Source organism: Thunnus albacares, chromosome 14, assembly GCF_914725855.1.
Source record: "Thunnus albacares chromosome 14, fThuAlb1.1, whole genome shotgun sequence".
Lineage (NCBI taxonomy): Eukaryota > Metazoa > Chordata > Actinopteri > Scombriformes > Scombridae > Thunnus > Thunnus albacares.
The window spans coordinates 19,107,342-19,120,642 of NC_058119.1; the positions used below are offsets into that span (position 1 = coordinate 19,107,342).

General features: G+C 41.5%; 1 protein-coding gene across 11 annotated transcripts in view; it reads left to right on the forward strand.

Moving 5' to 3' along the window:
• Window positions 1-3,899: 3,899 nt before the first annotated feature.
• Window positions 3,900-13,301, forward strand: part of LOC122997441 (ankyrin-3-like) — a 126,770-nt gene continuing 117,368 nt past the window's right edge. For 8 of the 11 annotated variants that reach the window (XM_044373566.1, XM_044373567.1, XM_044373568.1 and 5 more), the window contains exon 1: window positions 3,901-4,776. In XM_044373566.1, coding sequence (XP_044229501.1) covers window positions 4,708-4,776 — 69 coding nt within the window. In that variant the 5' untranslated portion in view covers window positions 3,901-4,707. Of the gene's footprint in view, window positions 4,777-13,301 lie in introns of all 11 variants that reach the window. The other 3 variants (XM_044373564.1, XM_044373565.1, XM_044373570.1) reach the window with 1 other exon arrangement.

The window sequence follows — 13,301 nt, forward strand, 5'->3', positions numbered from 1 at the left end:
AATATGCATATCAGGAAAGCAAATCTGGTGGACTCAAAGCAGTTATGCTGTTGTTATGGGCTCTGCTTATTTTCCTTTGCTTCTCATGACCTTAAAAGCCTAGGGCAGTTCAGTGGAATAGTTGATGCTTTTCCTGAAAAATGAAGATACGCCTTCTTCTTTTTAAACATTTGCAGTGTATGACTATAACTGAGTCACTAATGATGATATATATATATATATATATATGTATGTATATATATATATATATATATATATATATATATATATATATTACTTTTTCATCATTGTTTTATCAACCATGTTTATTGTTTTGACAGTGGGCCAAGTCCCCTCATTAATAACCGAAAATTTCCTTACAAAGCCTTGACTGATCTTAAAAGAGTCACATACTGTACACACTAAACAATGACGATATTCAGCATTGATGTAGAATTTTAGTTTTAGTTACAAATTCACTGAGATTCCTCTAAAAGTACCGCTGTTCTACTAATACTAATGTTCAGTGGCAATAATGTTCACAACCTGTACAAGGTGTTGTGAAACTTTAGATTTTGCACAAACTTGTGGGATGTTGTATACTAGTACTGTAGCTTCGCATGACATTAAAATACAGCAGTTATTATTTCAGTAGAATAGTTGATGTTTTTCGTTGTAAATGAAGACACACCTGCTACTTTTCACAGTTGTGACATGCCCAGACATATGAAGATTGGAATAGTGCCATGGCTCTCATTGTCATCTGTTGATTCTTCAGAATTAGTGTTTTCACTTTGAGTGTGGTATGTGTTGTGTGCAACACATCCTCATTAGACCACATAGGTCGATTGCGCCATGCACTCCAGAACAACTCATAGGAGCATTTTCTAATATGGCCTCTCTATCGGTGCTCTTCAAAATCGTTACAAATCACTGTTAAAAACAATCATGTGTTATGGTGTGACAACGCTGTGGTTAAGGTCTGGTTAGGTTTAGGCACAAAAACCACTTGGTGAGGGTTAGGGTAAGATCATAGTTTAGGTTAAAATGATCACTTGACATGTGGTGTGGGTTACTACTTCCGTAAAGTTAGGCAACCTTCATTGTCATGGCAACAGTAAACACCATGAGAATTGTAGTTACAGTTTTTAAAAAAACTGTCCCAACTCATTTTGGAAATATGACACTTGCAGTTGGCAACGGGAAGCAAACAGCGGTCTCCTGCAGCTAAGTCCACTTTTGCCATTTATCTGTCTAGCCATCCACCCAACCCCTCACCTCTGATTATGGAAATTTGTAACCTTATATTGACGTCATCTGAACTGTGTCACCTCTCCGGATCATGATTTCTACAGCCACTAGATGGCATCTGTCACTCAAACGTAATTATAGGTCGTTTTTGCCGACTGAATTTTCAACCTATACTGTTGTTTTTCTTTTGAGGACGGGCTGGTTGTGTGACCGTGTGCTTTGGGGAAACATCATGAAACCACGTCTGTCTTAAAACTTCTGTCAGTTGCCCAAATTAACACTGAAATAGGTTTTCCTTGATTTAGTCATTCCCCCTGTTCATACTGACCATTAGAAGATCCCTTCATGCACAAACAATGTAAGTGATGGCAAAATCCCAGGTCCTCCTTCTGTGCAAAAATGTATTTAAAAGTTAATCCGAAGCTAATATGAAGCTTCAGCTGCCCAAATGAAATGAATTGCAATGAATGAGAAATGAATTGTTCTATACTTCCACCACAGCTCAACAGAGAAACACTGTCTGAGGAAACACAAAGAGGGAATTTGATGCTAAAAAGACTTTAAATATGGCAGATATCCACTTGTGAGTTATAGTTAAAACCGCTGATACTAAAGTCGCCTTAAAGGGAAATTCTGAAGCTCAAAGTTATTTACAAATTAATTTAAGTCAAATTGTTTTATGGTGTGAGCTGAGATGTTCTTTGTTGGTGGATTTGCTCCAACCTGCCTGACTTCAGAGTAAAGTGTTTTAACCTTACCTGTCCTGTGTGCTCAGTGTGCTGAGAAATGTGTTAAACTGTCTTACCAGGAATGTTTACGGACGGTGCAGCCTTGTGTCAGTAGTTTCAGTCAAACTGACTTCACTGGGATTTTTGTTCCTTTTATTCCTTTACATATATAATATTGTTCCTTATAATTGTACAGTTACGGATCTGCTGAAGTTGCTCTTCAAACGACCCTTATTTAAGATTAATTCTATATGTTTCTGTATGTTGTCATGGCTCCAGCCCACCAATGACAGCTGCAGGATTTTAAGTGTGTTTGGGATGAATATGAAGTGAATTTTCATCACATTTTATTTATGCAAATTCTTTCTCTCCTGGAGTGTTTTTGCAGTCAGTTTTTATTGGCCATAAATAACAGCTGGACGTGATACAGATGCTTGCTCCAGCTAGCAAACAGCTAGAGCTGAAACGGTAAGTCATTTAATCGATTAATCTGTAATCGATTGATCTGTGCATCATTTTTCACTGATTCCAGCTTTTAGAATGTTTACCGCTTCCCTTTGTCATATATAATTGTAATTTCTCTGACAAAACATGTAACAAGTGTCAACTTGGACTCCAAGAAATTATGAAGAGCAGAGTTTTCTTTTTAATCGTAAAAATAATAGATAGATTCATCAATAAAAAAAATTATTACGTGCAACCCCACTACTAACATGTACCAGTTCTGTGCGTGTGTGTGAAGTGTGCCTGTGTGTTTGATACAGCTCAGCTCTTACCAGGAACTTAATTATTTTCTCTTGTGTTTTTGTAAATTCATAAAGTGAAGTTCTAACATAATAGCCTCGAGATAAGAGCACATGTTTTACTTAAGTGGAAACATTTTCAAGTTGAGTAGACATATCTTTGCCTAAATTCATGTTGCTAAGAACGAATCAGCATATGTTTCTCTCTTACCATTGAGAAAAAAAAAAAAATCTAGAAATTTCTGGTCATAATTGGCCATAACTGATATCAAACAGCACTGTGGCGACAGCGCATGAGGGAGGGTGAGAGGTTTAACAGCAATACACCCCCCAGAATAAAGAACCTGTTGTTTAGAGGGCATTTACAACAAACCCTGCCTCTCTGTGCCTCTGTCTTCTCATTTGTTTTTTCATTTGTTCTTTCATCCTCGCCATGCCTCCTTGGTTTGTCTGTTTCACTGATATCACATTGTTTTTCGCCCTCCCTACCTCACTCCTCCCCATCTCCCACTGTCAGTTTCTCACCCCACCCCTCTTTCTCATCTCTCCCTCTGTGTCACCCAGGGCTTTTTGTTCCCGTTTTCTCCCCGTTTCACTCGCTCTGCTCCTGCCTCATTAGCTAGATGTTTCATTGGTGGAGAGCTGTAGCTTGTTGAGGTTGGGAAGGCGTGGTCTTACTGTCTCTGCAAACTCTCTTGAGTCATCACGCAGACATTTGAATGGTTATTGGTTGAATGTTGTTGGGATATTATCAATCTTGTGTGCTTTTCTGCTCTCCCTCCTCTCCTCAAATGCCCAGCCTTCTTATCGCTCGCTGTGTCTGCTACGCCTGCCAGGTCATACACACACACACACACACAGACACACACACACACACACACACACACACACACACACACACACACACACACACACACACCTCGATCAACCCATTCTGTCAGTCAGTCAGTCAGTGCTGGGTGCAGTTCTGTTCTGTTTCATTTTCCAGTAAGCTGATCCTGCTGGCAGAGGCTAGTGGGGAGACTTCCTTTTCTGGAAGGACCTGATGCATCGTGTTAATGATCCTCCCCCCCCCCACTCTCTCCCTCTCTCCCTCTCTCTCTCTCTCTCTCTCTCTCTCTCTCTCTCTCTCTCTCTCTCTCTGTCGCTCTACTGGCCTGTCAGAGGAACAGAGAGTCTCATTTCATATCACAAACGCCTGTGTAGGGAGCAACAGCGGAGATCATCCAGCCGGCAGAGTGAAGCGACTGAGTGGATCAAACCCACCCTTTCTTCTCTGTCTCTGCTCTTTCTCCCTTTCACTAACACCAGTAACACCATTTCACACTCTTTTCCTTCATTCCCTCTTTCTCTTCCTATCTCTCTGACCCACCCATTTTTATTTCTTTCCTTTCTTACTTTCTTTGTTTCTGTTTTTTCTGTGTGTGTGTGTGTGTGTCTGTTTTGGGAGAGTGTCTCCAGTCTCCAGCTTCAGGTAGGCAGCACCACATCCAGTCAGGAATACACTTCTTCAGTCTACCTCTCTCTCTTTTTATCTATTCCTCCTTCACATATCAACACTCCCTCCTCCTCCTCCTCCTCATCTTCCTCCTCTGTCTCTATCTCTCTACTCTCCTCCTGCCTCCACACCCTGCCTCTGAGTGCGCTGGAGAGAGTCACCAATTGCGCACGGCAAAGGCAGCAAGTGGGAGTGGACCTCGGCGAGCGTGATTGCAAGTGTGTGTGTGTGTGTGTGTGTTTGTGAACGTGGAGAGGAAGAGGAGAGAAGGAGGAGGAGGAGGGAGAGCATCAGCACAGTCCTCCCAGTCTCTCCTCTCTTCACGCGCACACCCACTCTGCATGGAACAATCCTTCCTTCACTGCTTCTAAATGGACATTTCTGTGGCAACGTTTCACCAGTGAAGACAGCAGCTGCCGCCGCTCCACTTCACAAGCTCCTACATGCTGGATTAAAAAAAAAAAAGAAAAAGTGAGGAGCGGAGAGGAACAGGGGGAGATCTCTGAACATGAGTGAGGAAGCTAAAGAGAAATCAGGCAGCGGGAAAGCAGCCCATCGCAAGAAGAAAGGCAAAAAGGTATGAGAGAGGAGAAGAGCTTTCTTTGTCTTGGCGTGCGCTTCCTTTTGCTCAGTTGTTGCTTAGGCTTGGCAAAAGGTGTTTTATGTGTTTGTATGGGAAGTGACAGGTAGTTGGATGAGGTGACATTAATGGGTGAGGTTTGATGAACCCATTAGAAAGTGACTGAAGGTGTGTTTGAAGGTGTGTTTTTATTGTGTGTGTGTGTTTTTTTTTTGATGATTAGTCTGATCAATTCTTGATTTTGTAACAGCTGGTTTATTTAAAGCACAGCCTATACACCTGGTTGTTTTTCTATGAATCTTACACAACCTCACATGTGGTTTTCAAAAAAATATTTGTTTTTGTTTCACCTGGAATGCTAACAAAGCCCATTGAAATGCCATCCGTCAGTCACTAGTTATTATAATCCTGACGATGCGACTGGTTGGTCTGGTTGTTTTGCTCTGGGTGATTGGCTGGGGGAGCGGTGGTATGTAAAGTGGAGAGAGAGAGTGTGTATAATCGGAGGCAGGGGGATGTCCTCGGGGGTTAGGGTGGGGGCAGTAGAATGCACGCACCGCACAGGCATCTGTTGTACTGTCAAACTCCTCCACAGCTGTGTGTGCGTGGATGTGTCTGTGTGCGAGCGTGTGTGTGTATATGAGACACATGCACTGACTGTAACCGATGCATTACTGTCATGTTGTTTTCCTCAGGAGCTGTTATTATGGTTTTTAATTGAAAGCATTTGGGGCCACAGAAACATGTTTTGACTCATGTAGTGGAATGTTGGTTTGCGTGTGCGTGAGCTTGTACTCACATGTATGTACTCATATGTGATTTTCTGGTCGTGGTCCGCAACTTAACACCGTGAGCATGAATCTTTTTGTGGTATAACAATACTAAAGCACAGCTCTGGCTTGCTCCTGTGCCTCTCATGCTCTTGTATTAGTGAGGCTAGCCCATAATAAATGTGTTTTTGTGGTGAAAGCCACTGATCGTACAAAAACAGTCTCACAAAATACACACACAGAGTATTTTCCAGATCATTTGAGCTGGGATGATGCTAAAGCTATATTCAGGGTGGCCCTTGAGATCGGGGATTTATAGGACGGGGAAAGACCAAAGCAAAGCAGAGGAGCACAGTTACAGTAGATAGCTACTATACATTTTATAAGGCTGAGTGAGCCTGTTATTGAGAAGGAAATATATTCTGTGTTTTCTATTAAATAATTTATAGGTGCTGTGACATGTGCCAGCGTTAGTGGTAAAACGAAAGCTGTCAGTCTGGTTCCTCAATGATAGCAAGAGACATTATGTTTACACTATTGACTTAAGTAATGAAATGTTGAAATACTGGAATCTCACTTATCTAGCAGTGGACGATCTGTTCATAATGAACAAATGTGAGCACACCTCAACCACAAACTGATATAAAATAACAGTTGTATGAAAAAGCAAAGTGTCAAAAAGAAAAAAATACAAATATAAGGAAATGATATATAGTATATCTGAATATATTCAGGGGATATTTTACATGATGGCAGTTATACGACATCACAAAAATTTACTGTGCTGATATTATCAGCATCTTTAGCATATTGTCATGTATGTCAGCCAATAAGTAACAAAATATTGCAGTAAAGTATTATGATATTATGATAAGTTTCATGTGTAATATAGAGACATTGTATCTCCATTACATACTTTGTCCACCAAAGAGAACTGACGAGGTAAATCTTCAACTGCTTAGAACATGTTTTGGTCACAGTTAAGGGATCTCAATGAATATACTGTATGTTATCAGATTTTTCAAACTCTCAAGTATCAATATTGGTATCAGCCTCAGAAATATGATTGATTGTACAGAGACAGTGAAGTTTGAATAATGTTTTCAAGCTGAACTTTAGATATATCATTTTCAGAACAGCCCAGTATTTTGAAGACTCCATTGTTCTTAACATCAGCTCCATTTCCCAGCGGATTAAGATAAAGAAGGTTGGGTTAAATTCACCAGCAGGATTATCACAGAGGCCCAAAGTTCTCCATTTATGTATTTTCCCCAACAAGCCTTGGCCCGTTATCTCTCCCACACAAGCTCCAGACTGCAGCCAAGAAACGCGAAACAGCGCGGCAAAATCATGCATATTAATGCTTTTTACATTTGTATCATGTTTGTTTGTTTGTTTGTTGTGTGTGTGTGTGTACATGTGCAACTGTGTGTCTTTGCATGTGTGTGTGTGTGAGAGAGAATCACTCCGTACGCATGTTTATGCCAGATAACTATGCCAGATGTGTTAATGATTGTAGCCATGGCAACTAGTTTCTGTTCTGAGCGAAAGATGTCGAGGGTGAGAGCAGGCAGGAGTGAGAGAGAGTGAAGAGGGGGTGGACTGGTGAACTTGGTGGCCAGAACAGAAATATATTTTTCATGAGACAGCTGCTGTGACGGGTGAAGCTCAAGGATACAATCAAATATCTTTGGACTCAAGGTCTCAGACTTAACCCGATTATGACAGGGGTCATAAATCAACACCAAACATAACGTTGTGTTTGCTTTTTTTGTGGGTGTTTGTGCTTGTCAGGGAGTGTGCGTATGTGTATTTAAGTCTAGCGTGTGCGCGCATTTGTGTTTGACAGTGACTTTGTGTAGCACTTTGATGTTTCTCCAAATGCTCTATGATCTCACATCGGCTTAATGACAAGAATTTGATGTAGTGATAGAGATAATGAGGTTTATATAACACACAAACATACACACACGCACAGGCACGCAAATGCAGCATTAACAGAAATTCAATTGTGCACATCCCCAACACATAGAAGCATTTGTTGGGTCAAGTGAAACCCTTTTTTATCAAATACTTGTGTGTGGGTTTGTGTGTGTGCGCGTGTGCCTGAAGTACACACTTGTCATTGGGCATCTGGTTTGCTGTGCTCTTTTGGGTTTTAGTGTAGTATAGTTTAGCTGCTTAAATTGCTCAGAAGAGTTTTCTTGCTCAAGGAAAGACAGAAATAAGGGAGAAAAATGTGCCTGCAAGATAAAAAAGACTCCAGGGGACTTGATATAGAAATATCTCACTTCCAGAATCCTAATAACTATAACTAAGCTCAACAAAATTTAAATGCTTGACTGTCAAGCACTTAAATTCGAGCTTTGACTAGAAGAGGAAAGAAAATGCTTAAATAGTGAGGATTGTAAAAATACATTTCGGTTGCACAGATGCAGCGACTTACATAAGTGCTCCTTATATTGTTTATATACAGTAGCATATACAGTATCAAATAAAGAGCAGACCCAGGGTAGATGCAGATTATTAAAGCATCTGGTGTGAATCTCCTGTGAATTCAATTCAAATTGAAATCTTAGATGTTAGACAAGGCTACATAATGAAAGAGTAGTGCTAAAGATAACTGTCGTTTTCCCACATCAAGTGGCTTTTCCATATAAATCTTCTCAACCAAGTAAACATAACATTACATAAGAGAGGCTCACATATAAATGCTTTAGAAACACCAGTTTTACCAGGTTTATGTCTTCTATAAATAGACTGCACTAACTACAAGGTGTGATGTAAGTTTACACTCCAGATGATTGTGTAAGGAACAATGGTATTTCTGTCAGAAAAAACCTAAGCAGAGCTGTTTGTTAGTGTTGCTGCTGATGAATGGAGACAGTTGAGAAATGTGGTACCACTAAAAACAAGCCACTGCTGCTGATCAGATTTCTCCACAGCTACTGTTAAAGATACAGATGCAACGTCAACAGCATGAATTAACAGAGAAATTTTTTTTTTTTAAAAGACAGATGACTTCAGCACATTTTCCTCATCCTTCCATTTTTCACTGGACTGTGTACATCTCTCTTTTGTGTTGCCTCTGTTGTCTTGTGCCTAATGAGACAGCCAGTCAGCCAGGCAGCAAGCTCGGGCAGCTCTGTTCTTTGTCTTGGGTGGAAAAACCCTGCTAGAGACAGAGAGCCCCGCGTCTGGAGGACTGGTGAAATAAGCTGTTCTGTGACAGTGCCTTCAAAGAGAAATGGCACATCACATCCCCCAGATAACAGCGGGGCACTGGTGAATGTGCTGATGGAAGATGTGAAGTGTATGTGTGTGTGTGTGTGTGAGAGAGAGAGAGAGAGAGAGAGCAAAGTGCTGTTTTTGTTTTTCAGATTAGGCTAATGGACTTGGCACAGATCAAAACCTTAAGAGGTGTAGGTTATGGGTAGTTGGGAGGGAATACATGGAGGAAATGTGTGTGCTTAAGGGGAAAAATACAGTAAATGCAATATAATATATTGCAAAATGAAGGACCAATGTGTTTGTCAATACTGGCCACAATATGTACAGTATGAAACTAATGCACTGAATTTTTTAGTTGCAAGAATACTAAAAGAATGAAGACTGACACATAAGAAAAAAAGCATTTGAAATGTCAAATCTGGTTAAGATTGATTGTAGAATTACTGTATATTTAACTCTGTTCCTTGCAAACATTTTGCAGTACCACACACACAGAAAAAAAAGCCTGAATATTGATATTGGTATCAGGCCAAAAACAAATTCCTGTAAGCCATGATTCTCCATCACATCACCTCCACCTGCAGCATAGAAATGTGATAACTTACATAAAGTACACACATGCACATGTGCTGTATAAGAGTGTGGAGGTGTGAGTATGTGCACATGTGTGCTCCCTCGGTAGCTCTATAAATGCATGCATGCATGTGTGTAGGTGGGTGTATTCCTGCCGTTTCTGTGTGGATGTGTGTTCGGGGAGGTAGGCGTCGTAGGGCCCAGGCACAGCTGCACGCCCTGGGGAGAGGGCAGAGGGATCAGCCTGTCAGAGCTCCATCACACGCAGATGAACTGTCTCTGTTCCTCTCTTTCCACTGAGGGAGGGAAGGGGGGTGAAGGGGGGGTGGGGTGGGAGAAAGGGATAAGGTGAAAAAGAAAGAGAGAAGCCAGGGGAGAAAGGGATATGGACGGGAGAGAGAAGGAGGTGAAATAGAGAGGGGCCAAGAAGGCCAACTGAAGACAGAGAAGTGCGAGTGAGGTGTGAGCTGGGGAGTGACAGAGGAGTCGATGGGGAGAAGGAAGTGTGAAGGAAGAGTGTTGCTGTCTGGAGCTCCCTTCTCTCTTGATCTCCAATCTGCTGGAGGGGAGTTTTACGAGTCCTGCATGGATGTTTAACTTACTGGTCGACTGCTTTGAACAGCGCCTACCAGGTTGACTCGCGGGTTTACTCATAAATCAGCTTCCTGGATACAAATCTGAGGCAGTTGTTGTTGCCAAACCGAAACACATACATTTAGATAAATTACAATTACAATGAATACAATTATATAATACATGCAGACCCTCTCACAGACCACAGATAGAAATAGAGCGATCTTGGCCAACTAACAAGGCTGTTGAACCAGACCTAATCAACAGAAAAGACTAACAAGAGTTCGCCACTTTTCACTCTATCCATCCATCCCTCCATATCCCCCCCAACAACAAAAGCAAGCAATTTGAAGAAATGCCTTGGTGAGTTTCTTTATGTTCTGTTGGCGAGAAGAAATCGATACCAGTGAGAGCTCAGCGCAATTTAAAATGAGTTTCTCTCCCTGTAAGCAACAGCCAGAGCCAATGTTTCACTGGTAGCTAGTATTAAAACGCTTCTGTCTAATAAACACATGTTATACCCTTTATGTAAGTTTTAAAAGAGGTCAGGCCTGAAAATTAAACTTACAGAGCACTGAATAGCATCCATTTTGGACAATCAAAATACAGTACTACAGCAAAAATGGCCCATTTCATATGAATAAAATAGTTAAATAACTGCCAAATTTGAATGCAAGGATTTCCAACCTGGGCAGTTTGGTGACCCAGATTGGCGTTGCCTTGAGACGACTACAATGTATTAATGTGTGCCTTCATATCCACTCTACTGGTATTTTCCTCTGCTGGCAGTAAGTGCTGCCTGAACCCCGCAGCCTCTTCCGTTTCCCACAGCTTCGTCCGGAAGGCTCTTTACTTCTCGCCTTGTCGTGCTCTTTCCATCCCTCTCTTCCCTTCGTTTCCTCTCCTCTTCAAAAGACTCCACAGCACGAGTCAGTAATGGAAAACAAGAGAAGAGAAGAAAAAGAGATGGAGTCAAATAGAGAGTTGCACTGTCAGATTTAGAAACCCCTTTTATCGAGTTTGGGATCCTCCTTAAGCCTCTCCTGGCTCAGTGTCGCCATGGCAACTGTTAAATGCAACAGAGCAGGATAACAAACGCTTTTGTTCTGTACCAAAAGCAATAACAGTGCTTTATGCTCAATGTGTTGTCTGCCGACCTTGTTGTGACCGCAGCCATTGTCTCACCTTATTTCTCAATTATTTAACATCAGTGTTTTCACTATATCTTGTACAAAAACGGACTATATATGCAATCAGATTAAAATAACCGGTTTATTTATAGTTCATACTTAACTGAACTGACTCATGGATGCACAAGCTGTTAATTGTTCTGGACTAAAAATTAGCACCACAGAAATCGATGTTAGAATTGTTAATAAGGCTTATGTCACGATGCAGGGAGTACAACATTAAAACTATTATGTGAGAATTGACAAAGATCACACTATTCCCACATTAATTCCCACAGTAAAGCAGCAGGGGAAAGATATCTTGCCATGTGACATAAATTCCTGTTTATCATGTTTGATGTGCAGGCTGATTGTGTTTATTCACAATAAATGCGTACAGCACGCTGTGGTGGGTGAAAGCAGTCTAGATTTCAGTTTCAGATTTCAGATCAGTGGCCCTGCCAAGAGGTTGATGCTGCCAGTGACAGAAAACTCAAAGCCATTTGTGCTTGGTAATTAAAAGAATACATTAAACACAATTTAACTGCAAAGGGAGAAAAGGGGTCTGCAACCCTCATTGTGCCTTTGGATCTCAGGTGTTGTTTATTCGAGTCATATGAATTGAAATATGTATTGCGGGATCCGTAATACATCTGCAGCGGAGCCAAGCCAGCTGGCTCACCCCAGCTTCCTCCACGGGATGAAGAATGAAACCTCGCTGGTGAATAAAATAGCTAAATGAAATGAATAATGAACTGTGTAATCCCAGTCAGAGCAAATAGCTGCCGTCTGCACTATCTTTTGAAAGTGCACAGAGTCCGCGCTCTCAAAAAGGCCATGTGTTAAGACCCTTCTGTTGGCTCTCAGCTTGAAGATGCACTTAACAGCAGGATCTGGCTTCCGCTAAAAATTCAAAATGTCTGACAGATCAGCCACAGAACTGACGCCATGTTTTGAAATGCAGAGCAGATTGCCAATTTTGCACTATTCACACTAAACTGTTACTGGAAAAACCAGGTGAGGGAGACATCCTGGAGACGTGCTGTACTAAGAAAGATTTTTTCACTGTCATCTGTAAAAGCTTTTCATGGTCTAGTTGTGCTGATTTGCATGTTTCAGACAACAAGAAATTACCTGTATATACTACTATGATCGGTTGGAACGTGTTTCCCAGAGAATGAAGTGTGGTGGTCAGGGTGGATGGTGGGCACGGAAAACAAGAGACTTTCAGACTGGAGACTTGGATTCATATCCTGAGTCCCACGTGTGCTTAGGTTTAGGCAAAAAAAGCACGTTAGTTAAGTTACTGCAAGGAAAGATCACGTTAATAACGAACGAACGTTAATAAAGTAAACAAGTCAGGTCTTGTGCTTCGAGTCATTTTTTTCCAGTACTAAACCAAGAGCAGGGGCTTTGAATTGCCTAAACACAACTATAGAAAAGTTTTACTACGCTTGAGTCGATACTAGCAGCGGCATTGCAGGGAAACAAATGAAATGTCATTGAACATTTTACTGACGCATTCAATATCAACATTTTATTTTGCCGTTGAAAGTTAGTAGTATACTACATATTTCTAGGAGGAGGTTGTTTAGACAGGGTCAAGAGAGAAAGATTTGTTCAAATTAGTAATTGTGATCATAGTGAGGTAAAAAGGTTGCCTTGAAACGTTCCCTTTCTCCAAAATGGAGGGCCGTTGTGGGCCTCTTGTCAAACATCTGCCTCACATCAGCTGTGAAAAGAAGAATTTCCTTTCGGAGATCAATGAAACATTGGGTAACAATTGCTGTTAACACTCGTGAGCATATCAAATTTTTCATGAATATTGGGCTCGCTGTCAGCCTTCAGCAGGGCTTCCACAGTGTTACGCTTCCCTTACTCATGGTTTTATGGTTTTTCCCAGGCTGTCTGGTGGATTTCTACAGGGGCAACCCTATCAGTGGGGCTCTTCAAACAGCACAGGGAAGAGGTGCGGGGGTGTAAGGAGGTATGCAGACTCTGAGGACCATGTTAAAGGCCCCCCTTTTTTCTGTTCAGGGATGACAGCAGGGTAATGTGAGCCCAGAGGCAACATCACCTGAACCACATGGTAGCGTGGGGAAGAAGATTGGAAGGGGTGAGTAGGTAAGGCGAGGCAGGGAAACGATGATGGATTAGAGACAGGAGAAGACTGGGAGCATTGCATCTTTAAAAGAGAGCGAAGCAC